At 37.8% G+C, this 27,352-nt stretch overlaps 1 protein-coding gene across 7 annotated transcripts in view; it reads left to right on the top strand.

Annotated features, from left to right (window-relative positions):
* The window catches only part of ARHGEF10 (Rho guanine nucleotide exchange factor 10), a 118,001-nt gene that overhangs the window by 76,390 nt on the left and 14,259 nt on the right, over window positions 1–27,352 (top strand). For 4 of the 7 annotated variants that reach the window (XM_064447950.1, XM_064447955.1, XM_064447953.1 and 1 more), the window contains 8 exons: window positions 412–527; window positions 2,211–2,338; window positions 2,825–2,925; window positions 4,133–4,269; window positions 7,725–7,811; window positions 9,214–9,437; window positions 10,647–10,804; window positions 21,283–21,425. In XM_064447950.1, coding sequence (XP_064304020.1) covers window positions 412–527; window positions 2,211–2,338; window positions 2,825–2,925; window positions 4,133–4,269; window positions 7,725–7,811; window positions 9,214–9,437; window positions 10,647–10,804; window positions 21,283–21,425 — 1,094 coding nt within the window. The remainder of the gene's footprint in view (window positions 1–411; window positions 528–2,210; window positions 2,339–2,824; window positions 2,926–4,132; window positions 4,270–7,724; window positions 7,812–9,213; window positions 9,438–10,646; window positions 10,805–21,282; window positions 21,426–27,352) is intronic. The other 3 variants (XM_064447952.1, XM_064447954.1, XM_064447951.1) reach the window with 1 other exon arrangement.

The raw sequence follows: 27,352 nt of genomic DNA, 5'->3' as shown, positions 1-27,352 counted from the left end.
CAATAAAAGGCAATGATAAGGTGAGCTGAAAGTAAATGCCTATGATAACACCTGTACATGCAAAGCTAATATGTGATAACAAACTGCTACTACCTGTAATTTCCTGGGATGCATTTCACAATTACCTGTCTGCGGGGACATTAAAAACGCCTGGAGCAGCAAAGTGCAATATCAATGATATATGCATAAATGAACCACTCTGATTTTCAGAAGTAACAAAGACCTAGCTGCACATCGGTGCGTTAGTTGTTTTTGCAATCTAAAGAAAGCGTCACCGTTTTTCATAAGCTTAATTTTCATAGTGTTAAGAAATAGCAATATATGTTAATATTATCTTTGCCATGCTTTCCTCCTTCAACTGAGAATTTCATCTTTTTATTATATATAACCTTATGTTTTTATTCATTTTAGACAAGCTCTATATGGGACCAGGGCAACTGTACCATGATCTGCAGAACCTTTTACATGACTTGAATGTAGTTGGTCAAATTAGTCAATTAATAGGCAGCCTTAAAGGAAACTATCAGGTAATAAACAAAGCTGGATTTATTTTTCAAATATGTTCCCACTGCAAAGTAGCATAGTTGCCTCTCCCTAGGATCTGTGCAAGACATTCTTTTATTCTCTCTGTAAAGAGTGTAATGATTTTTACTTCTAGTAATTCATTTACTGTTAACTGTATAGTGTTATAAATAGATTACAGCTGTCTCTCTCTAATCTTGTTTTTCGTTATTGTTTTTAAGTGTAGGTGGGTACTACAAGTGTCTGCATTTGCTCAGTAGCTGATAAGCTTAGGTGGAAACAGAATTACATTTTGATCTTGAGAAATTGGAATCTTGCAGTTAGACAAGGTAGTAGGAGGATGATGGTTGTTTGGAGGAAGCTCTTTTGATGCCCTTTCAAGCTCATAATCCTGGCTTTTGGGTGGAGCTGTACCTAAAACTGAGAGCAAATCATAAAAATATGAAAGGATTTTCAGAAGAACTTTGAAAGTAATTTGCTTTGGCTTTCTTCACTTCCTTTTTATTTAGCTTATATTCTGGCAAACAGATACAGTACTTTAACACCGAATTTCAGAAGGAGTTCTCCACAGTCTTAAGAGTTTAAAAAATTGCTTTTTTGCCCTTTGTTTTATATGCTTTACATATGCTTAGGTACAGTTTTTAACTCCTAAACACAGCCATAGTCTGTAAATATATATGTGTATGGGTGAATATGTATACAAAAGCTGAGTGTCTCTTGTGATATCTTGCCTTCGGTGTCAAGGGCATTAAATAAAACATAATGTTTTGTGAAAATACATACTGTGAAGAAAGTTTATGGAAGCAGTAATCTTTGACAAAATTTCACAAGTATTTGAAGGTGAATTTCAGCTCTGTTATTAGGAATATGTATAGCACAGGTGCCACAGGACATTCACCCATTAACATGTACAAAACCTTTCTGCCTGTACTGCCATTTGGAGCCAACTATGATCTGAAAACTTAAAATTCAGTCTGTGTCCAGGTAGAGATGTGTAAGATAATTAGAACAGTTCAGGTGAGGAACAAGGTCAGCTTCTCTATTTTTGAAAACTACTTCAATTTTCATAAAAATCTGACTGTGGAAAATTAGTGTACTTTTGTGTAAGAATGCTCATTACTAATGATGCTTTAAGTGTCACTCAGGTGTGCTTTTACCCTCGGTGACCGAACACCCAAGCTTAGAGAGGGTTATCGTTTCAGCATCCTACTTGAACAGACTCCAGCCACACAGAGAGCTTTCATGGTGGCTTTGTAAACATTTTGGCTCAAAGATTTGAACAAAAACATATTGGCAGTATGATTTGTAGGCATTTTAATGAGATCTTCTTTAGAAACAAAATCTGTGGGCTCAGTATAACTACTCATTGAAATGAAGTAAAAGGGTTGTGCATACACCTGATGCAAATTCACATTCCTGAATCTGACGGATGCTTGGGAATGTCATTTGTGTATCATCAAACTCTGAGCAATGAGAGATTAAATCATTAGATAAAATATGTTAGCAAATTTTTTACAGATATTTTTGAAATGTGTTTACCTATGTGGCTAAATTATCCATGATTAAAATGTGGACTAAATAGGCCCAGGTGCCAGGATTTGTTTGTTATATGCAGAGATCACCTTAGTTAGCCTGTTGGAAATAGGCCAGTAGGCTGGCATTGAATCATAGCTTTTTTAATTTTTCAGAATTTAAACCAATCTGTAGCCCATGACTGGACCTCAGGTTTACAAAAACTGATTTTGAAAAAAGAAGATGAAATCAGAGCGGCAGATCGCTGTAGAATTCAGCTGCAACTCCCAGGAAAACAGGACAAGTCAGTAGTAATCTTGATTACAAAACTTTCTAAATGGGCTTATATATTAGGCGTAGATGTACCAAGGAAGGATTTGGGAATCTGTAGCTCGCCCCCCTCTTCTGTCTCCGCAGTTAGCCTCTGACTTCTGCTCTTGTGCCACAATGCTAGCAACTTGCATGTACCAGGGCCGCAGTGTAGTTTTTCTCCCATTCCTCAGTCCTGCATTTCAGGCTGAAGAAGCAAGAGAGGAACCGTGGCAGTGACAGCTAATAGGGAGCAGCCACTGTTATATTCCTTCACCAGGGAGGGTGTTCTTCTCATAGCATCTCATGTAAAGGGTAAGAAGACGGGAGTATGGCATATCATAGCCTGCATGCTTTTATCGGAGCTGTGTCTTTGTCTAAGTATTAGAAAATAATGGAATTTCATCTCACTCAACATTTCTAGCCTTGACTGTTTCTCATACTCAGTGCATTTAGCGTGGCTCTTTTTTGTGTCTTGCAGGTCTGGGCGGCCCACTTTCTTTACAGCCGTGTTCAATACATTTACCCCTGCCATCAAACAGTCTTGGATCAACAATTTACAAATGGCTAAACTGGCCCTTGGTAATTCTTAGTTACTTAAATTTCCGATCAAGTTAAGGTAGTTCTCAACGTATAGTGTAATTTTTTAAAAAAATTTTTTTTTGTGAAAATCTATCTGCAGGTGTTAACATTGCAGTATAGTAAATAGTAGTGATTGTGTATCACTACAACGTAATGATCTTATAGGTAGGATGGGGGTTTTATTATGAAGGGGTATAATTTCTGCAGTATTTTAATGAAGTCTGTGATACTCATTAGTAGTTGTTATATCTAAGTCAACAAGAATGAGATACACTACAGGACAGACAGCTGAGGAAGTTATTCCATTATAAACTTATTTCTTCAGATCTTATGAACTTTTTAAACTTTGAACTTCAGGTTCAGATTTCTTGGTTTTAGCTCAGAATGATTTTAGCTAGAAAATCAGTAAAGCTGTTGGGTTCATTTGTTTAGCTCTCTGAGCATGAAGTACACTTATGGGTATTGTTGTAATATAATGCAACATTTCTGTAGTTGGATATGTAAAACTGGAGGTTTTTTGGGGGGATGGTTTTTTTTTTTTAATATAAATCGGTAGCCTTCACTGAAGGGGTTATCACAAACAAACCTGATCTAAGTGGGAACAATAAAGAATGTGCTGTCCTATGACATTATGAGTCTCCTGTGTTTGCGCAGGGGTTATCGGTTTCCAAAGATACCTGGGATTTTTAATGCCTAAGTTGAGAAACATTAAGGATATGCACTTGCTATAGAGTAAGTTTCACCAGCACATCCTCAAAATGCAGTACTTTTATGGTATCTCACTGAAGGCAGGCAAAATAATAAAAACAGGAGGAGGATCCTTATAATGACAATAAGTAGTAGTTGGTCGTGATGTCACCTATACAGGCAGAGAAATGCTATTTGCGAAACAGATTTCCTAGAGCCTGAGGAGAGGTTTGTGCCTTTTCATCTTTTAATAACCTACTGAGAAGATCATTAAGAGAACACCCTTAACATTTTGCTAGCGTAAGGTGTTCTTTTTTGGCGTTATCAATATGTATGTAATCTTCCGTACTGAATTTTTGCTCATATTTTTACATTGTCTTTTATGCATATATGCCATAAGAACAGCCTGATCAGTGTTAACCAGCCCTAACAGAGTTTTTTTCTATTCCTTTATAGAAGTGTAAGTGATTATTCAGTGAAAGTACCGTGGGATGTTTGTTGTTTGTTCTTTCTATTACAGCGGAGGATAACCTGTTAGGTTGGTTCTGTGTGGAAGATGATGGTAATCAAATCAAAAAGGAGAAACATCCTCTTCTTGTTAGACACATGCCAGTGATGATGGCCAAGCAACAGGAGTTTAAGGTGCGCAAAATTTTTGTATGAGTTTACAATTGCTTTTTTGTGATATAACTGCTAAAGAATACCATATTGTAAATACATCTATTAGTTCTCTTGAGTTATTACCTTGGTGTAAGACCAGTATCAATGGAAGGTCCAGAGGGTCATAGGAATGCAAAATACTGCAATCTTTGAGGCACTAAGGAACATAGTGTTTACTTTTATATAGTTGGGCATTCATGTTCAGTTGTAGGCTCATCACTCGGTGAAAAGAGAACTGCTGGGAATTTTGAATTGGTCGTGAGGCTTCCAAGTGTTTGAGGCTCCAAAGTAACGTGCAGCTTACAAAGTGCAGGAGTCTGATCACCATGATAGCTGCCCTGTACTGGTGTAACTGTGTTGAATCCTCCTCAAAATTCTGATTTTTGTTAGTACGCAGACAGCAATAGTTTTAAAATAATTTTTTTAATTCAGTTTTGTGGGGTCTTACGTAAAATGTAGTTCTGTTCTGAACAATGGTACAGAAGTAGTCTTAGTGTTTCATTTCCTAAAGTAATGTCAGTTTGAAGTCCTGTTGACGACTGGCTTTAATGATGACAGTAAGTACAGCATGTCCACACCAACAGATGGAAGGGAAAGGTGCTGGATACTGTTTTCTCCTGTGCTTCAACAGGATTTCTTATTGACCATCAGTCAGTTACACTTGTGCAAAAACACTAATGGAAATAAAATTGTATATGTATGGCCAGAATCCCAATGTTAAATTAACATCATGGCATGGGTACTGCTTAAAGCAGTAAGTCTGCAGACCCTCGTTGCTAGGACAGCCTACCACAGGAGGGAAGTTCAGCTGGCAGCTTCACTTCAGGTGTGAGTACACAAGCCTGGATGTTGGAGAAAAATACTTGCTAGCTGGAAATGCATTTGAAATGTGTAACAGTGTTAAATCAAGCCATTCCTACGATACTGGTTTTCGGAGCAGAGCTGCAGTTTACAGCAGCCAAAGTCTACTGAAAGTTTCCAGTCTCCCATACAACCATAGTAATTTTTGTCTTATTTAACAGGTTTTTCTGTACTGAATACTTTATAAAGTCACCACTGGTGAAATAACCAAGCTAATTTAATTTTTTGCAGAAACTTAAAATATTTCTATTTCCTTGGAGCCTGTGTGTTTCTAGGCCCTGTAGGTCCATGCCAGGAGCCTCAAAGGCCCAGGCTCAACTCTTGTAATCAAGTTACAACAGGATCTGCTTGTTCTGGAAGGAAGGGAAGGTCTGTTGCCCGTACAGCTGGGTGATGGTCTTTGCCTTGGTCACCTCAGGAAATTAGTGTGTGGCAATATTTGTCTGAGCTCTGGGTCAACTGAAAGTTTTGCAGCTCCTGAAGGTAACATGGGTGTGAGCCCAGCTGTCATGCCTCATGCTCCTAAGTCCTCAGTATTACTGGAAAAGATGATCTAAGTATCATTGGTGGGTTTTCTGCAACCTCAGCTGCAGTTTGGGCATCAGGCCACAGCTTGGTGTGGAGAGAGACCCTTTGCTTGGCTAATCCTGCTTGTTATCTCTCTCCATGCTGCTCAGGCTGCCTGGTGGTGCAGGGAGCCTGTAACAACATCTTCCATCAGAGCAAGTTTACTCCCCAGGCAAAGTACTTCTGTCAAGACTGAGAGCTAAACTACGAGGGTTTGACTATGGAAAAACATCATCGGTTTTCACTAAGATGCAAAGTAACACAGAGGTGTAACAAGCAGCCCAAGAAATATCCAGCATGCAGGCTGTCTTCTCTTTCACTAGTGATGTATTCAGCTGTCGCAGCTACTGTAAATCACCACTACGAGTCAATAGCTTCAGCAGGTGTTAAATGAGACAATGAGACATGCTAAGACTGGCAGGGGTAGCTCTTTTTTTTCCTTTTTCTCATCTATTGGTTTCCATCTTTTATCCTTATTGTAAATTGCTTTGGTGAATGCATAGTGTTGTTTTTACTACTGCTAATCTCTCAGTGATGCTTGCTGACTTCAGGGAGGTTTGTGAAATTCTTTGCACTTTTGAAAATTAAGTCAACTGGGAATTTAGAACTCTAACTTATGCCTGCTTGTTTCCTTTTTTTCTTTTTTTTAATTATTCACTGCTGGGAGGTGATGTTTCCAGGTTATGGTAAAGTTGGCTAAGTTAATACTAACCAAATTGTCTCTGGTACTGCAATGACATTGATGTCTGAGACAAGAACATTAGTGTGAATTACAGAGAATCTTGTCTAAAAATTTAGTATCACACCTCATCAGAAACCTTTTTATTCTCTAGATGGTTATGAATTGCTTGTATATATTTTAAAGTGTTTATATAAGCTTTAGGGAGCTCTGCCATGGATATTAGGGAAAATAGAAATCCACGACTGCTCATAAAAATGCCTGTTTTCAGAGCCTGGGTGCTTGAATGTTTTTCAGAGTTGGAATGGACTTAAATATAGATCTTGAGTGGTGTAGTTTTCAGGTTTTTCTTACATGGCCTGCATCATAAAATCATGAGTATTGTTATTAATTTACTGACAGTAAACCTGATGACATGAAGTTGAGAGGAGTAGGGGTATTATGGATTATAGTATTGGCATTCAAAATGAGTAAAGCACCTGGAGAAATAATTTGGGGGTGGGGGGACCACACAAAACCAAAAAAAAACCGAGGGATGACAGTCTGTAGGACAGACACGTGGTTATGCTCAGGCAGAAATACAGAGCTTCACAAGCACAGATTGAGGAGGTAGTTGAGTAGAAGGTCTGCAAAAGTAATTTTTAATAGACCAACAAGCTAAGGATTGGTTAAGAATGTAGTACTGTTACAAAGAGCAAATAATCAATAGGATGTGTACAAACAAGCTTCAGAAGGGCTAATCATGATGTGCTGCTGACAGCTCTGCTAGAATAGCGTGTTCAGGTGAGAAAGTTCTGCACTCTCAGATATATGAAGCTGATATATCTGCTGGAGGGTTGCCAGCTCGAAAAGTGATAATCAAGAATTTAAAAAGAATAAATTTTTTTTATTATTATTTTAAAATTTAATTAAGTGATAATGTTCATTTAGCCTAATGAAGAAGAGGCTCAGGCAGGGTCATGACATATATCAGCCTTATGTAAAAGGACACTGCATAAGTACCTGGTGGCTGAGATGAGAAGTAACAGATTGACGATTACAGCAAGGATTACGTTGGGTTGGGTATTTGGAAAAACTTAATAAAGGTCATGAAGCATTTCAGCAGGTCAGCTAGAGAATTTGTAGTCTTTGGCTTTTAATGTCTGTAAGAGTAGGTAAGGAATGTGCCTGGATCAACACACGTGCAGCTGACCCTGCCCATGGGAAGGTGGACAGACTAATCTGACTTCTTGCCTTCTGTGATTCTTTGATATCCATAAATGCTTTAGTTAATTACAGACTAAATTAGGCAGAAACAGGCATATCTTTTTAATGTGGTAACTGCTCTCTTTTCCTTTGTTTGAAGGTTGAATGCGCTGCTTATAATCCTGAACCGTACCTCTCTGGAGAAACAGAGTCAGATTCCTGTGCCATGGAACATGGTTTTCTTTGGGTAAGCATAACCTTTAAAAGCTAAAAAGGGGGTTGTCTCCTGTTTCTCTGCATTGTTTTTCAAGACTCTAAGCAACATACGGATCTGAAATAAATTTTGGGTTCTTTCTCTTTTGTTTTTTTTTGTTTGTTTGTTTTAAGATGGAGTTCTATAAAAGATAGATAGTAATTTTGTCCATGTGATCTTGCTGTTCTCTGTAGGGTGTCACTTATGTGTGTGATTTGTTAGTGTGGCATGGAACAAATTCCAAACTGCTGAGCACATTCAGAACTGAATTACATGCTAATTTATAATGAGGGCTGCTAAAACGCATATGAGTTCTCACTGTCCTATTGTCTGTTTCCATATCTTAAAAATATTTTAGCCATAAATAATCTGCTTAAGTTTGTACATAGGGGAAAAGAAAAACCTATTCTGTCATATTTTATAACCCCAAATATGCAGATATTCCTGCAGGCAAAGTGAGATAGTCAATACTTTTTTTAAAAAAAACAAAAGCTAATAATTTAAGTAGCTTTTCTCGCTACTACAGTACTGAAATTTTAAGGGAAGATGTGAATTAAAAGTAGAAGTTAGAAATAGCTTGTGTCAGTGGTCTTTTTCACCCGTGTAATTTCATTTTGTCTTTGCTATTTGTAAACGGTCATCACAAATATATGGCAATAAAATCTTTCTACTGCCACAAAATGTTCGTTCTTTCTCTTTGCTATGGTTTTTCATTTCATATAAATATGAAGAGTTACTATATGAAAGTACTTACTGCAGGTTTTTTGTTTGTTTGGTTGTTTTTGTGGTTTTTTTTAACTCTTCCCAGATCGGTAACGTGTACAGATTTGTGGACATATTGATGATACCTAGTTCTGGATCAGGGAATAATTTAGGATCCTGTATCAGCAAGTTTACAAAAGGGATTATATTAATAATCCCTCTTTCTGTTTGGACAGAGCATTTATTTGTAGACCTGTTACTGTGCCAAGGAGAGGCTTCAGCTATGTTATTTGTTGTAAGAGAATCCGAGATAACTTAGAACACTGGATACTAAAATATTACACAGAGACTTGTTGTAATGGCATTACATTATGTGTATCCGTATGAGTCAGACATCAGAATAGGCTATAATATTCCTCCTTTCAAAAAAGAATGAACTGGTTTTGAGAGTATACAAGGAAATTTTGTGTATATAACGTTTTGAAATCTCTTGTATTTTGTGCTGAATTATTTTCTTATTTATGTCTTAACGCATGAAAACTCATATTCATATATGCATATATATGCATATAACTTAAGATCCAATCTTCAGTTAATATTCCAGTTGTTCCTTCTTGTTAATGCTGATCTTCCTGGAGACAGTTTTCAGTCTTGGTCTTTTTTTTTTTTTGTTCCTTTCCTCTTTCCAATTCAGATTGGCAGTTGTACTAATCAGATGGGCCAGATTGCAATAGTATCATTTCAGAGCTCCAGCCCTAAGGTTATTGAGTGCTTCAATGTGGAATCACGGATTCTCTGCATGGTCTACATACCAGAGGAGGAGAAACTGAAAGAGCAAAATAAGGGGCTCAACTCTGAAAACGTTCTTGCAAAATCTTCTAATGTGCCTACTATTTGCCTTGGCATGGAAGAAGGAAGGTGATTCTCATTTTTAGTGTTTTGTGTATGATTTATTCATTAAGTTTTCTATTTTATAGCAAAACTGTGTGAGTTACTTCCAATAAAATATTTTCTTTTTAAAAAAGGAATCATGTGATATCCCAGTGACCTCAACTTATCCTTTCCACCTAAATCAAGGAAGAAATACACTCTATGTGATTTTAAAATACAGAGTGTAGCATTTGAAATTAAAATAATTCATATCTTTAATGAAAGAGAATTAATTAATCATATATCATGTCTGAAAAATATAAATTTTACTTTTGTAATGTTACAAAATAACAAAAATATAAATACTACTTTTGTAATGTTACAACATAATTTTTAGGTATTGGAACATTTTCAGAATGCAAAAGTGTTAATGAGGGACTCATTAACCTTCTGCACGGTGATATTGTGCAGGATTTGTCATGTGTATAAATAATATTGCTGTTTACTATTGACATGAATTATTTTGCTCTGAACTGATGACCTTACTGCATCATCACGTGATTTATATTGAAGAACAAAGCTACATTTTCTAAACTTACAGGTCAGTAAGCAAACAGATCTTGTTATAGCTAGTGAGGGCATAAGTATGTAACTACATGTGATTTTTGAAGGTGTCCCTAACTGGTATAAATGAAGGAGAAAAAAACTCTCCAAAGAAAATGCTATGTTTCCAGAAATTCCAACATCTAATTGTACTGATTATCTTTGCTTGTGAAGTGCCATTAATTCCAGATAGAACTATACCATATTCCTCACATACCCATGGTAATAATCTGTAGGAATGGTGGGAATTTTAAGTGTAATTGTTGTCTGGTAGTGAGGTTTTCTTCTCTTCTCCCTAGTTCACCAGGTAATACTTAATCCATATCTTTTTTTAAACTAATAGGAAGTTTCGAATAGCCTCATAATAAGGACTTTGAGCAGAATTTGTATGATGTCTCTTTGAATATATGTTTCTCCAGACAAGATAATATGAAAATTGTCGTCATATGTCAACGTATAAGTAATTGCAAATTGTCTACGTAGACATTTTGGAGGGTCAAGATACTCCTTTCCTTACTCATCTTCCTATGAATGGAAGAAGGAAATCTTTTTCCCCCCCAATATTTTATTCTAAACCTCTTTTGTGCATATTCTCGTAAGAACTAAATAAAACATAATTTCACATGTGGTTTTTTTTCTTGCTGCTTTTCATAGCATTTCTGTTTACAAAAGTTGCCAAGGCTCAAAGAAAATTCGACTTCAACACTTCTTCACTCCTGAAAAATCAACTGTTATGAGCTTAACATATATGTCTGAATACTTGTTTGCTGGCTTGGTAAATGGAAACATCTCAATCTACACAAAAGCAGAAGGTAATGTAGTGATATGATATGATAACATCCTGAGGAACCTGCATGTCAGTATATTTTGGCAGAAGTAGTTTTCCACTTTTTCCTTCTTTTTTTTCCCCAAAAAATTCTCTTTAAAACTGCTGAACTAAGGTTACTGCACTTTTCAGTACTTCTGAAAAGACTTGTTTTCTCTTTTTGAAGGATAGTAGAAACTTTGATATTGTTCCCACTTTACCATATGATACATACGAAAACTGATTTGTGCCCTTTAGCTTAAACCCTAACGTCATCAGTGTTACAAGAGTCCAGAAGTTTATGTGATAACGGGCAGTACTTTACACAGCACAATGCTAATTCCACTCAACTACCCACTATTAGTGTTTAGGAAAGACAAAAATTCCGTATTGGTAGAGATTCCTGTGTATCTCATTTGAAATGACAACTCCATTTTTACTGTACAGATAGGAGAAGTCTTTCCTATGTGTGTGGCACATGTATTTCACAGTAGGACTCCTTTTTGCATTGGCATCACTGTTGGTTGTTTCGTATCTAGCGAAGTAATCGGCTAAAATAATTTGAGTAAAGGAGGATCACAGGTAATATTTCTGAACCAGAACTGTCTTCTCCAGAGCTCATTCAGGCACTTGCCCCTGTACTTCCAGTACATCTCACTAATTTTCCTACAGTGAGGTGTACATATACAGTCAATTCAGTTCAAAATCAGTGAGGCTTTGCTTGAAGTTTGAAACCTGACTTTTAAAGTGAGATGTTAGCACAGAGACACCTAACCTTGCAAAGTGCAGAGCCAGCAGAGATCTGGTGTATCTTATTGTGAGCTGCATAACAATGGCTGTCATACTTCTGTAACGTGTGGGCCCTGTAAACAGTGCAGTTGCATTTGTGTGGCACTATACCTTGGCTACTAACTCCTGCTGGCCTATAACCAAGGAGCCAAGCTCAGTATCTTGAATCTTGGAACAAATTATATGGCCAGTGTTAGATAATATAGAGACTTAGTTTGGGAAAGGTACAGGATGCTTCCCCCCACCCCCCCAAGCAAAAAAATCTGAAAAAAAGTGTTGGGAAAAAGATTTCCTGTCACCAGTTGTCACCTTCAGCCCAGCAGGTTTCCTGTTAAGCTGTCGTTTCTGATCTGAAGCCAGACATTAGATTTCAATTCCTTTTAATAATTTTTTTTGCCACTAAATAGCAAATTTTTCTTTGTTTTGGAGGCACAGGAGTGAGGCCTTGATCCTAGTCTCATAACATCATTTTTGATGTTTCAGTTTCTGTATGTGCCTGGGTGGGTTAGTAAAGTAAACCTGTCATCTTCTCTGAAAGGGATTGGTGTGTTTAAGCTGTTTTAAGACTGTAATTGCTGTCACTCAACTTATTCCAGAAAAGACCACTTCAAAAACATCAGTGGCATCCTTGGCAGTAGAGGTAAGAAAGGATGCATGCATTGCCTGTCTACAGAGGGTGTTAAGAACAGGGCAGAGCGGTTAACCAGACTGAATCACTTTGAGCTGGTGACGCTGTATTGATCAGGGTCATAGTGTCCCCTGTTCATCTTCCTCAGAAGACTCCAGTTCTGTGCAGCTAGATATTCATAGAACCTGTTGCAGTCAGGATCACTGAAGCCCTGAGATGGGGAATATGCACTCATGTTTTTCTGACTCATCTTGTAGTCCTTTTCCTTACAGTTTGGTCTGTGTGTATTATTTCAGTTCTCCATGCCTCATGAAAGTTGTGCAAATCAGCTGCTCCCATGTTAGCGTTCGTATTCCTTGTAGTTGGCTGCTGTGGTCATGTGAGGCAGTCAGCCCTGGAGGGGTGTTTTTATGAGCACTGACCTATTTTACCAAACAGAGGAAGCCAAGTGGTGAAACAGGAGGGAGGGGGAATGCAGCCTCCCGAGAGCTTTATGCAATTCATGAGGGTTGCCTTCTGTTCTACAGAGGGGAGTTACTTTCCAGCCATACACTTCAACTTGGGTTTTGGTCCATCAGCATAAAGGAGATTAAGGAAAGATTTAAAAGTGAACATGAAATATGGTCACTGCACTACAAGGCATCTTGATTTGAAGCTTGAGAAGGAAAAATGTATGGGATGCACAGGTAAAATGGTGGTGCAGCCTGTTGTGGGACTCTATGAATGAAAAGGGGTAATCTTTCTTCTAGGATGAAAATCCACCTCACAGTCTCTATTAGAGTTGTGATCCTTGTGTCTTCCGCTCTGGGCAGAAAGCATAGTGGATCAGTTCAGTCACTGAAGTTCAATACCTTTATGTATGTAGTCAAAGACCCACGACTTCTGTAATTTGGTTTTCAGTACCCAAATAGCTCTAATTTCTCCTGTTGTTTTCAGATGGCTCAGTGCATGTAAATACCCAGCTTGTTTACAAACAGCAAGTGCTCTCTTCTGACTTCCTTCACAAGAGAACTTTATCAGATTGGCAGCAGCCAGAGTTCTCTCTGGCTGCAGAAAGTCTTGTCTTGAAGTAATTTAAAATGGAAACTTAAAAATATGTATATGAAACCGAGTAACACGTGCCGTGTTAGTGGGAGAGCTGAAGATACACAGTGAGATTTCTTCCTTTATGGAGAGTAGTCATGTTTTCCTGAGACACCTCTGTGTCTTTTCACTTATGAGTTAAAAAGTACTTAAGCCTGAATGTATTTGAACATAAATTAAAAGCAAAGTCAATGAGCTGCTGATATCATAAAATCTACTCGGTTCTTACACATCACCACATTAGCTCACATTTGAAAATGTCACAGAAAGACTGGAATGTAGGTCTGCTAATATGTTAATCCTGAAAAATAGGAGCCCTGATAATTAAGAATCCTTAATTATATGTGAGTGAGAAGTTTGAGGAACCATGAAACAGCTAATGCATTAAACACTGTTACATATAGGAATAGTAATGATGCAGATTGTAAAGTTTCTGACACCTTGTACGTTGGGAACGTGTTTAGAGTGCTATTAACTTCTGCAGTTATCAGTCTGAAATAGTGTGTATTTAGCGTTTGCCTGAGGCTGAATTATTAGGAATATTTCCAGGCAAAACACTTCTAGATGAGGTTAAGGAAAAAGTACATTGTATTGTCTTTGTTTAAAAACCATAACAAAACCCCTTTGTGATGATTGCAGGCAGCCCAGCAGATGTGTTTTCTGAGTGATGTAACAGCAAAAAAGGTCAGCGCGCGTTTGACTTCCATTCACAAAAGTATCTCAGGAAAGGGAAATCACAATCTTTATATAACATAGGTGTATTGTTCCTGATATACTGTAGTCAGTTCCAGCTACTTCCTTTTTTCTAGACATTGATATACATTTCCTCTCCATGAAGTCCTGTAAAGAGTATGGAGAAAAACAGGAATAAGAAAATAAAACCTCAGAATGATTGTGGCAAAGAGTAGAAGAATTAATACATTAGTAGTTTGTTTAGTGTGACAGAATAGATGCATAAAAAAGACATGCTGCTTTGATTACAATGGCTATCCTTCTGGCCCATGACTGGTATGTGTAGCCTTTCACTCATGTGTACAGCACCCACAGCAAGCCCTTGCACACTCACCCCTACAATTAAAATCACAGCACTCAGCATGCTTGGTGATCCTTCCCCTCTGCTCAGTACTGGTGTGTTGGGTCCAGTTTTGGGGCTCCTCAGTATGAGAAACACATGGACATATTGGAGAGTCTGGCACGGGGCCATTCAGGTGATGAAGGGACTGGAGCATCTCTCCTGTGAGGAAAGACTGAGAAAGCTGCAACTGTTCAGCCTGGAGAAGAGAAGAATTAGGAGGATCTCATCAATGTCTCTAAGTACCTGAAGGGAGGGTGGAAGGAGGATGGAGCCAGATTCTTTTGAGTGGTGCCCAGTGATGGGACCAGAGGCAATGGGCTCAAAGTGAAATAGGGGACGTTCCCTCTGAATATCAGGAAACACTTTTTTTACTGTGAGGGTGACAGCACTGGTACAAGTTTCCAGAGAAGTGGTGGAGTTTCCATCCTTGGAGCTATTAAGAAAACATCTGGACACTGTCCTGGGCAGCCAGCTCTAGATGGCACTGTTTGAGCAGGGGGGCTGGACCAGACGACCTCTAGAGGTCTCTTCCAACCTGTGACTCTGTGAGTAGAGAAATGTCCAAACAAATCAGTAAGGAATTGAAACAAGGCATTTTTTAATTACATCCTACTTCCAAGTGCTGCTGAGGAAGAGGAGTGCCACTTGTGATTCAGAATGCAGAGCTTATACCTCTAATCAGTTTCTTAAGCTGAGGATGAATCATGCCTTTATTTTTTTTAACAGAATATGAGAAATAGGACATGTAATGTCTCATAGTATCCTAACGGCTAAGACACCAGGCTCTCAGCTGAAGAGATCTCTATTTTATCAAATTATTATTTAATACAAAAACTTTTGCTCTGTTGCCTCTCACCCAGTCTTTAACTCTTTTTTTCAAGAGTGGCTCAGCTTTAGTATGCAGAAGGGATTGGGAATGATGCTGTTGCCCCTCCAAGCGGCCCTTGCCTGGGTGGGTAGAGATCTTCTCTTCTGGAAGCCCAGTGATACTGATGTGAATCTTCTTTTGCCATAGAGAGAACTGAGCCCATGTGCCCGTAAGAGGAAGTTTCTTGCATGTTTTAATGAAAGCTGTGACTTCTAGTAGGTTTTTGCAGAGCTTGTTCCTGTAGGTGTATGCTGCTAGGTTCTGGCCCTGAGGTTTAGGAAAGGAAGAAACACACAACTTTGAGGATTGCAATGGAACGTAAAACAATTGCTGAGGCAATTCTGGCTGTGTGTAGAACAGAAGTTTACGTTCTTCAGAGAGACTTCACTGGTAAAAACATAGGCAGCTCTGAAGTTGGTCAAGAGTTTTGATGAGTTACGTGTCCAAGGAGGCCTCGTGACACTAATCAGAGGATTAATATCAAGGAAAAGGACCAAAACTGAAAGGAAATACAAGAGTAAGGGGAAACAGTTACAACAGTGAAGGAGTAGCAGGATACCTTGATAAGTTTGTCAAGACAATTGTGTACTTTGACAAATGCAGGCAAGAAGGAATATGTGGAATGTAAAGCACTGATATCACTAGATGATCTCTGAGGTCCTTTCCAGCCTGTGATTTGATGATTCTGTGATGTGAAACTTCAGAGTTTGCGTGGATCCATGCACTGCTCCAGCATGTCTGAAGCATGCAGTTCTGGTGTGTGATCGCTAATTACAGTAGACGTGGTGAGAGGTATTGCTGTGAAAAGTAAGTAATGGTATTAAGCTGTTAGGGAAAGGACTAAAGCGGTGATATTGAAAAAGAAGTAAATACTGTTGTCTTGACTATGTTATCACTGTTAGCAGTGTCACCTAATACCCGTTAGCAATGTCAAGGTATTTCTGATATCAGTCTTATTTGCATATCTGATGCTGGGACTTGCAGCACCACCCCTCTCTATAATTTTAGGTGGAGCTCTGTCAGCTATCTAGCATGAAGAATTTGTTGCATATGTAGGAAAAAATTACTATATGCATGTGTAGCACATGACATTTCTAGTTCCACCTTGTTTAGAAAGGCAGACCTGGGTGTCTCTCTCAGCTTATTTCCAAGGGGTAAGAAGTGTGCTAAACTACTTAATTCCGTAACTACCATCTTACTCCTCAATAGTGCTAGTTTATGTACCATGTGATGGAAAAAATGTTTGTGCTCCACTGCACAAATTAACCAGTGACCGCTGTTCCCAGGGCTGTGTTGGCAGCTCTGCTGAAATCATCAATAGTGCTGCTAAGCAAGAGAGGAAGCTACTAACTAAAAAGCACGTTCTGTTCAGCTCAGCTGAAAGCGTAAAGGAAGGCAAAACTACTACAAACTTTAAAAAGACTTTCTGAGGAGATAAACTATATTTTATTAGCTTATCTCATATGAAGACTGGAAAGAACCAACAAATTATAATTATTAAAACCACTAAATACTAATAAATTATAAATTAGATGATAAAACTTATTTTTATAAATTATTGTAAAATAATATTACTTTCCTTCATTGTCTTCTATGGAAACAAATCACAGAAAGAGAAAACAGCGAACATTCTGTCCTAAAAATGAACATTGTTTTAAAACCTTTCCTATCTAATTAAATTTGAGTGAATAGAAGGATAACTGTTCTTCTAAAATCCATAAAAATCAGGAGACTAATAACCAAATGCACTAATGGAAATAATGTCCTTATACATGTCTTAGAAATGTCTTGGAAATATTTTATAAGCATAAGATACCTTACTTTGATGCAGCTAAACAGTCTGATACAAGCATTGCAAGATGCTGTTCAACATTGGGGTATAAACTACGGTACATAACTTGGAGGAATGTGACTTACAGAAGGTATTACAAATAGTGGCGTAACACAAATCTATTAGTGCGTAGACACAACAGTGCTTAACTGCATTCTCATGTTTTAAATATTAATCTAGTATGCAAATATCAGAAGTTATGATATCTTATTTCTAGAAGCCCCTAGATTTGTTTTTATATTTGACCCTGTTTTCAGATTTTGCAGACATATCTCATTCCTGCAAATACCTGTACCTGCAATTCATATAGATGCCTATATTCCATTACAGTAATGTTATAGAGACTGCCAGTGACTGTCATGTCCTGTGGACTAGGCATTTGGTGTCTCTGTAGTAAGAGTCTATACCTGCTTTGATGTGGCCAGTTTTAGATCCAGGTCATCTAAAACTTGCAAGTACAGCAATCTGAATGTTGTTAATACAAGACCGGACTTGTCTCACAAAGCAGAAGGAAAACCCCTATCTCTTCTCTCACTGTTTCCTTCCTGTTTCCGCAGGTGTCAGGCTTCAATCTTCTATTTGCTCAGGGTGTAGATAACTGATTTTTCCACATACAGACTAGCCTCTGGTAATAGGATAAAGGAACTGCATATTGCATCTCATTTGGTAGCTATATGCTTACCTCATAGGTAGAAGAAAACTTTATTGTCTGGCTTTTCAGCATTCAAGAGACAACGATGACCATAAAATCTTCCTATAACTAAAACAGTGCTTATTTAGAGAGCAGGAACAAGGCATTGATTGAAGAGAATTTTAAGACAAGCCACACTTCTGTGGGCACTCCTGTAGGTATTCTCCAGCCAGGTCTCTGGGAGATGCATTATATACATCTCCATTGTTTATTTTTCTTTTGCTCAGTTCCTGCTTTTCAGAAAATAGTTTGCTGGGTTGCTTGCACTGCCTTTGTCCTATTTTATGCCTCGAGATTTTGTTGGCAAAAGTTTTATCATGGCTACTGTTTCTTGCCTCTTTTCTTTTTTCTTGGAAAAAAAATTATTTATTAAATCAGTAACGACCCAAGGATTTATAACATCAAATCCTTATCTTTTGCAAGTGCTGCACCTAATATTAAATACATGAATAGTGCCAGTTGTTGGACCTGCTAACATAAGCATGGCTTGAATCTGCAGGCGTTTACACAAGTAGAATAGAAATAATGCTTCTTTTCACTTAGATTTTTAGAAGCAATGATCAGACATATAACATGAAATAGCCAGTGTCAAACAAGAAGTCTGTGCAGGCAGGTATGGAATAGGGTCTGCTGAGATCTAGAGAGAGGGGCAGAGAATTATGTTTTAAGAGAAGTGTGATTTTGATAAGTCTTGAAACAACTTGTGAACTACACACAAACTTGCTAAGTAATTTTTGCAATGGGTGATAAAATTCTTGGTCAGCAAAATGAAGTCATGATCTTGCTTTTTAGCTAGCAGCCTGAGTTTAAATCACTCGCAGAAGTATGTTGGATTACCAGGCTTAATCCCTTGCCTTGCTTGAGAGGATTTGTACCCATGCTTCCAACTCTGGAACGATTTCCCTGGCTGCCACAAAATAAGAGGAGAGATGCACAGTGCTTAATTTCTCCTTCCGGTGCGATTTCACTTTGTGTAATTAATTAAGCATTCACTGAGGCAGGGACCAGAACACAGCTGACCCATCGTTTAAATACTGCCCTAATTACCAGACTAGAGAGACTCCCCCTGCCCCTCTTTTGTTTTTTTTGTTTTTTTTTCTTTTCTTTTTCCCTCCCCTCATCTGTCTCAGGTGCTGTCTGATCTAGAAGGCAGCAGTGCTTGCAGGAAGGAATAAAAAGCCACTGCAGAATAGCCTTATCACATGGCATTTTCAAGACATTTTTCATATGTCCAATCTCACTGAACTCTTAAGGCTAACTGTATTGTTAAGTGCTGTGATAACAGCACCGGCAGAAAATGGTTTTGTGAGAACTGAGTTTTGATACGCATATTTGTTGAATCAAATATTCATAACACTGGTAGTATTTATAACATTTCTAATATTGAACTCATCTCCTAACTTTGCAGTAAGTTGTTTTAGAATTTTTATTTTGCAGTCAACATCCACCTGACACCAGTACTGATTTTCCTTTTCACTCAAAACTATTACAAAACCTAGGTAACAATTTTAAATAAGACTTGATCAAAATTAATAAAATGGCTTAATGCTTAGACATCTGAGGATTTGCATGGAAGTTGGGGCCATAAAGATCCAGATTAAAGGAAAAAAACCACCTTAGATGCTAGAAATGGATTTAAATTGTGCTTAAAATTTGAGTCCACAGTTGAGATCCCAAAAATTCCTATTCACCTGTCACTTCAGTATCACCTGTGCTTTATGTATAGATTATTGTATCATTTGAATGTGTTTAACAGGAAGAGCTGGTGAGTTCAGTAAATAGTTTTGTCTGTACATTAATGTGTTGTTCAGTGTGAAAATACAACTACAGAAGAAAAGATAGCTTCTTGCTCAGCATAACTGCTCTTTGCCCAAATTCACAGTCTTTATCCTTCAGAAGACACAGTAAGAATATACTAGAGTTATGCTGGTTTTGTCCCTGAAAAGGAAATGACGAGGGTGCTACATACTGGATGCTGTTACAACTTCTGCAGTCAGCATAACTTACGCAACAAAAGTCATGATACACGCACACGTGCAGCCCCGCTCTCTGAAAGCTTTGTGCTCTGCCTGCAGTGGATAAAGCATTCACAGGGTATGGGCAGCCTCCGCTTAAGAATTTAATTTGAAAATAATGTGGTTGCTAGCAAATGAAAACTTTTGTAGAAGTTTATTGCTAATGGCACATATGAGTCACAAATAATACAGAGACAGTTTGACATCGCTGGGAGAGCTTGCAGGCTAATAACTGGTAACACTCTTCTCACTTGCAAACTAAAATAATGAAAACAATTTTGACGGCCTGAAACAAAATGTCATTTTTACAAAGATGCTTTCGGAAGAGGGCCACATCCTGAGAATGACTCAGCAAAGGTTGCATCATGCAGATGGCAGAAGCAATGAGAAGTACTCCAGAGCTGAGGCTCCTCATTATTGTTGTTGCTGCTGTTACTGTGAAGCAGGAAAATTCATACCCCTTTACCTAAGCAGATAATAAAAGATGCACTTGTTATTGGGGGGAAAAAGGAAGAAAGTGGTACTTAAGTGCATGCCTAAAGATGTGTTTACCTTGGTCTCATCAATCAAAATTTAAGTGGTTACTGAGTTGAAACCAGGTGTCAGTAGACAACTTTTCTGCAGCTTATGCAGGAAGAAGGCTTTAAAGTGAGGAAATGGATCCTTTTTGACATATTTTATCCTAATATAAAAACAGATACTTGGACAGATTTTGATATTTTTACTAAAGAATAATGGGTAGAAACGTGGTCTTTGAGACTTTATGTTCAATGAGTGCTTACAATAGAAATAAACTAATATAAAAGTATTTAAATGATTCTTGACATATGTAGGATGTCAAATTGTATGTATAAAAGAGACAGCTACAACTATTTCAAGAAGCCCATGTTGCTAGCTCTTAAATTTGGAGAGAAATAATCTGCTAATCCTTGTTTCAAAGAGATGAGGGTGACTACAGCAGTAAGTGGCGGCATGCAGTTTTTATCAGAAGGTCTCTTAATAATTGATTGTGCCACATACACATGCATAATGTAATTTGGATCTGCTAATTGCTGTCTACAGAAAACACTGGATTGTAGTTGGAGGGGAAAAAAACAGAAGTAAGGACATAGCACAAAATTAAGTTTTAATTTCTTAAAAAAAAATTCTTAAATGAAGCATCTAGTCACAGGAAGTCTGTTCCATCAGCGTGCTCTTAGAGAGTCATCTGAGCTCATTAGAACCTACAATAGAAATCTTGCCGACTACTTTTCCCATAAAAATGATTCTGTCCTAGTTGGAAGTTGATTCATCTTGAAATGTTGGTGGTTCTCCTTAATGTTGCATTACCCTTACAAACCTACCCTGGAAGCTAAAATTAAATATATTTACATCACAGTCTTGCTTGAAGTGGCAACTTGCAGAGATTCGAGCAGTAGGCTTGAGAGATAGTGTTTTCAAAACTGTTTTGAAACAAAGATTACCATTTTGTTGTGTATAACCTTTCTTCTTCTCTTTTATTGAAGATGGGACGTGGAACACGGAACCTCAGAAGATAGTTAAACTGGGGGTTCTGCCTGTTAGAAGTCTGCTTGTGATGGAGGAGACCATTTGGGCTGCATGTGGTGGACAAATTTTTATAATCAGCACCGTGACACATTCCATAGAGGTAAATGTGTTTAAAAGCATTGCTCACATAACTATGCTGCAGGGTATAAGTGGTGAAATTTAAACATTAAAATCTGTTTAAGCAGCTTCACAATTCAGGAAGCTTTTATTGAAATATGGTTTCAGTTCTGTTAAATCCCACTCCCTGCTGTTTGAAATTCTGCTGTGATGTTCTCTGCTGATGTGTCATTAGACCTAGGTTTGCTTTCATTTTCCCCCAGGTTTCCATAAGGTGCTTGGAACTCACAGAGTATTTGGGGCAAAAGGTCTGCCTAAAAATGAGATCTGAGGAAAGGCAGCAAAGAAGTAGGTGCCTATAGGAGTTGCCTGTTAATTCCAGAAGAAGGTTTAATTAAGAGGCTGCCTCTACATAGTTATATGTTACTTGTGATGATTTCATAATATATTTCCTCAGAGTTTTGCTTTTCAGTGGCCTACAAAAATTTGTGTAAGGACATTTTTCCAATGAATAATCATACAAAAGTCATCTTTTCTGGAAGGAGAGAAGTGTGTTAAGAATTCAAGCTCATATTTGTGACCACATTTTCCAGAAAGTGTTAAACCCTCATTTCTGTCAAAACTACAGCCTCCACCCAAAGAATGTCTTGGTGGTCTAAAGTTTAGAGCTGATGAAATGTTAGGAATTAAGACTCTTCTTCAACCTACAGTAGAGTTACACTGAGTTGCATAATGTTTACAGCCATGAAGTTCTTTCAAACAGGAGTTGCGATGAGCTCACAGCCGCATCCTTTGTGTGCTTTGTTGCTGCTTTTTTGTTTCATTGATGATCGTGTTTTCTCCCAACAATTGTCTGTTTGGTACAATTGATTCTGTGAGTCATTGTCATGGGTTTGCAGGGAAATAGCTAACATCCCAATCTCCTCTGTCTCTATCTGTGCTTTCTGGGTGATTTGTTTCATCCCAGTAGATGCTCAGGTCATATTTTTCTACTTTGTTTTTCTTTAAGGCTTGTTTTGTTGATAGTTTGAATGGTATGATGAGAAAAAAAAATCACTTTGGGAGAGTGATTTGGATAGGTGCTTGAAATGGACTTTTGTTAGCTTCATTGCCAGGGCAGGGTAGCTCTGGGACACCTGGTTGCTGTCATACAGATTTCGATGACGAATCTCTTTGATTCTCACCAAGAAATATGTAGAGATCAAAGCCAGATTGTTCCTGTGTGAGGTTGGTTACATACAGCCAGATCTCTGTAAATAAGTTTGGCAATTCTGGCCTAATTCTGCCAAAAAGCTCTTCCTAGATCAGGTGGTATGACTGCAGTTTGGGCTATGCTGTGCTATTTTGGCACAGGAGAACAAAACCAGAGTTAGACAAGCTTTGAGGATTAAAGAACGTAAAAAGCTTACTCTATCAAAATACAGTGTAGCACAATGGATTGCAGTATTGAAAACAGAAGTTCAGAGGGATAAAATAACAAATTCTATCAATATCTCTCAGGCATGGTAGTTTCATTTTTCAGTTGTTACTACAAATTTTCCTACAAAAGCATCACAGGAGGTTTCTTTTATTTTCCAGAGTGCTTTGTGAACTAACCCATCCATTGTATTCAGACCTCAGATTATTATAGATCCGCTGACTTTTATAGCTATAATTAATACACAGGCAATGAATGCTGCGGCAAACAATGTATAACAACTGGTGCATCTGGAAATGGTGCATATGGGTTGAATAATATTTTCTCGACACACATAATTTTGTTCAAGAACATTATGATTTTCTGTGTGACTGGCTGAGGGTCATCTTTTTTATTCCACACAAATATCCATACCATAGCATGTCATCTTCCTCATAGAACTTGGAACAAATGATGATTTTCTGTTGCCTCTTTACTAGTCCTAAGACACATACAAGTACTGATCTTGTTTTCACCATCTTACAGGACTAAACCCTCCCCGATGTTCTCGCTGTTGCTACCTGCTCAGTTGCCTGACTTGTTTTGATAATTTCCTGGGTTTATGTTTTCAAAAGTGGCCTGCTATGATGTGCCTACCATGTCCATTGGCAAGATTGTTTCAATATTATATTATACATGAGGCAATTTAGACTGTCTGTAAGGAATATTTTAACAATATCAGCAGCTGAATGTATCTGAGTTACCTCTTCCTTACTGTGCAGAGCAGAAGTTTTGCTGTATGAAGGGAAGCAGCAGCAAGGAAATGTTTGTTCTCCCTCTGTGCTCTCTCTTGTTGAGAGTTAGTAGTAATGGTTTGACTCAAGATTTTTTGCATAATACTCATCTTTGCTGTATCAACAGGAATCCAGATGTTGCACAGGGCTCAACTGTTATTCTTCTCTCTTTGCAGAACTCCCTTATAACTCCATGTACTTCAAATTACAGCTGCTTGTTTGTTCATTGCTTACTTCTATCATGCATACATATCATACGCTCTGTGTCATGTACATTATCTATAAAGGCATCTGTCTAGTTTCCAGGCCATATTTGCGCAAGATCGTGAGCGTATTCAAGACCATTTTGTAAACTTTGTCCTTGTGAGGCACTCCCTGTTTCACAGGTCCTTTGCAAAGTGCAAAGTACATTATCCTTGAGAACAATCTCATTCTGTGCCTCCTTGCTTTTCTAAGATTCTTACTGAAGCTTTTTTTTCAATAACTATTAATAAATTAGCAGGTTTGGCATCCTATATATTGGGTTTGGATGTTATTCACTTTTCCTGCTTTTTTTCCCCTCTGATACCAATAAGACTCTGAATTCACTTGCTTTAATGATATGTTACTGTAATAGAATGTTTTAGGAAATGTCTTTTATTGGCACAGTGCCCCAGACTGGCACAACGCCTCAAGGTCCTTGGCAAGGGACGTGTGAGAAATGCATCAATTGGTGTTATATAATAATTATACACACCAATACTTTTTCTGTGAAGAAGAAATGTGTCCTTAGTCTTGACCCTAGATCTGATGGTTGTGTTGCTCTTGGGTATAGGCCTTGATCCCATAGTGGTCTCTGCCTGTAGACCCTCACGCTCTACAAAGGCAGTATGTGTTTTTTTGAAAACAAAAAAAAAAATGCCAGAGTATTTAACGGAATAAAGTCACCAACAGAATGGCATTACATCCTGGTTTGTTTTGTCTTGTCTTGTTTTTAAAACTTGGCTAACTATACACAAGTTACTCTGAAATGCTCAGCTGGAAAAATAAAACAAATGAAAATCCCTATACATGAGTATATGTTGCCTTAGTACTGTAACATCTTTCAAGTAGTAAAAGTCATTTGTTTTACCTTGTGGACAATGATGCCCATTATCCATCTCTCACGAAGCTTGAGAAATTGTGGTTCAGTTCTTGGCACAGCTGTTTGGTGCAAGTGAGCACCCCCTCAGAAGAAAGACTCCCACTATGCCCTGCGCTGCTGAAACAATAGTGAGCTGTGTTGGGCTTCGTGGCTGGGCAGGCGGGCTGCAGCATCCAGAATGTCTTCTGCAGCTCTCGTGTTGCTATAGAGTTTGAATGAGAGAGCCTGAGGGAAAGCAAGCTGGGCTCTGGATAGAGAGGAACGTAGGTATGACAACTAAAAGAGAAAAGCAGGATGAAGTTCAATTTTTTTTTTATAACAAAGGTCATAATGCATTTTAGATCCTTTGTATTTCTTATTATGAGAAGAAAAAAAATAATTGAAGAAAAAGGCCAGCTATTGGTTTTCAGGTAAACATGTAATTGAAATAGATGTCAAAGCTCTCCTCTATACAAAAACCTCCACATTTGTAAAAGAATGTACAGGTTTGGGGTATGTTCCTGCTCCATGTTAGAAGACCCTTTGAATGAGAAGAATAGTTCTTTTTACGTGCTTCTTGTGGCATTGACAGTATTACAGTTTTACTTTAAATGTGTCTGTGCGTTTCAGCAGACAGCTGTACGAACGGCAGGACGGACTGAGTGGGAGTATAATGAGTTGGCTGGTAAAAAAATGGAATGTGACAAAATTGCATGTGCAAGTAGTTTACAGTGGCACCAACAGAATTGTCAGCTGCTGTCAGACCACTCCAGAGAAAATTAATTTCTTATGATCTGCTTCATTTTTCTTCTAATTTCAAACAGAGCGAGTTGCTGGTCAGGTTCACTTCAGCAGCCTTGGATCTGTCCCAGAGAAGTTTTCAAAAGTCAGTTGGTCATCACTGTAGGGATGTATGAATCTGTAAACAGAAGTTATTATTTTAAAATCCATTTTGCAATGAAACATGCATGATGAGAATGTCGGGAAATTCAGTCATAAGAGCTTTTTTTGGCTTTGAAAGATGTTAATGGGTGAACTCTTCTGTTGAATAAATTGTATGATTTTCAAGTTGTGTATATCATTTAGTACAGAATGAGTGGAGCTTATTTGAGAAAAACAGTGAATATAAATGTGCCTGCCAGAGGTGCTTACCTTGCATTCTCCATTGTTGTTATTCAAAGAGACAAAAGGTAATACGGTAACACTTAAAAGCTAAACTAAACCACTGCCTAATAGCTGAAGAGAAACTTCTCTGTTCATGTACTAAAAACTGAACATTTGAAGAATAGTGTTAATGAATGAAAAACCAAAATTCTCCTTGTTTTTAAACAGCCAGTTTCTCAGTAGAAAGTACTAATTTATGGAGTAATAAGGCATGAAAGGAAAAGTAAGTGCCTACCAAGTATAATATCAAAAGTTACACTTTCTGAAAGTCTAAACTTCTATTCTTTGTTCTTGGCCTGCTTGTTGAATTTAGATGGAGAATTTGAACAGTATATCTATAACCTTAACATATTCAAAACATAACTGTCTTAGGCTAAGAGCTTATCCTGAGAAACATGTAATTTAGGTTTTGATGCAAAATGACCAAAATGTAGCTCTTAATTGTAATACAAGGAAAATGTAAGTGTACTTCTACAAGGAGGAAGCAGGTACTTCTGCATTTTATCTGTAAATATAATTAAGAGTATATAATATGTGGTGTGAATATTAGAGCAGATATTTATTTCCATATCCCTCGGAGAGAGATTTGTATCCAAGAACAGTTTGTCATTTATTTAGCCAAGGAAGCTTAATGTTTATCAGAATAGCTCTCTGTATTTCTTAATAGCTGGCACAACATTAAAAGGCTGCGTCTAACTTCAGAGACAGTCTACTTACAAGACAAAACTGGAAAAAAAAAACCCTACTTCTTGTTAATGATTAAAGAACTTTACTACAGCTTTATCTTGCATGTTAACAGGGGCATGTAAGAGGTTTCGTCTTCCTGGAGCCATGCAGAAGTTGTAACTGTGAAGGCACTAGATCAAGGAAAAAGGTCTATCCTCCAAGCCTTGTATTACTTATTGTGAGAAGAATGATTTTGCCCTTTCTAATGAGAAGCAACAGTATTTCGAAGGACAGGAAAACAAAATAGCTAATACTTGTGAAATTCAGGAGTGTCTATGAGTTGAAAAGCAAGCCACAGTATGAAGGCTCATATTAAGTACGTAGTTGAGCAAATAATTGTGTATTTATATTCATAAGCACTCTACTTTCTAAAGATTAGTCTTTCCTTGATTCTAGTATCCTGTTCTGAAAAGACCCCCTAACAGCAGAAGAAAAATATTTTTTATTGCTTAGAGTTCTGCTGTAGATATAAGTAACATATTAAGAAAAAAATCTGCCCGCTCCCAGGAACCTTATCTGTGGTAGTTTTCCCAATGGAGTATCAATAAAGAAATACAAAATCCTTTCATGTCTGAGCTGTTAGAGGCTTGCAAGCTCCTACCATGTGATATTTTTATTAAATACAATATCTAAGTTACTGTGAAGTTACTCTGTCATTACATAGAACTTTGGCTCAAGCTGAGAATCCTTCCATACTAATGAGGATGTGTTTTCAAAAAAAAGGTAACAGGAAAAATATCACGGCACATGCAGCAGCCAGAACGTATCCTGAGCAAAGCAGAGGAAGC

This window comes from Phalacrocorax carbo, chromosome 3, assembly GCF_963921805.1.
Source record: "Phalacrocorax carbo chromosome 3, bPhaCar2.1, whole genome shotgun sequence".
In the NCBI taxonomy this organism is placed as follows: domain Eukaryota; kingdom Metazoa; phylum Chordata; class Aves; order Suliformes; family Phalacrocoracidae; genus Phalacrocorax; species Phalacrocorax carbo.
Note: the sequence above shows the minus strand (reverse complement) of the source record. Positions and strands in the feature narration are given on the sequence as shown.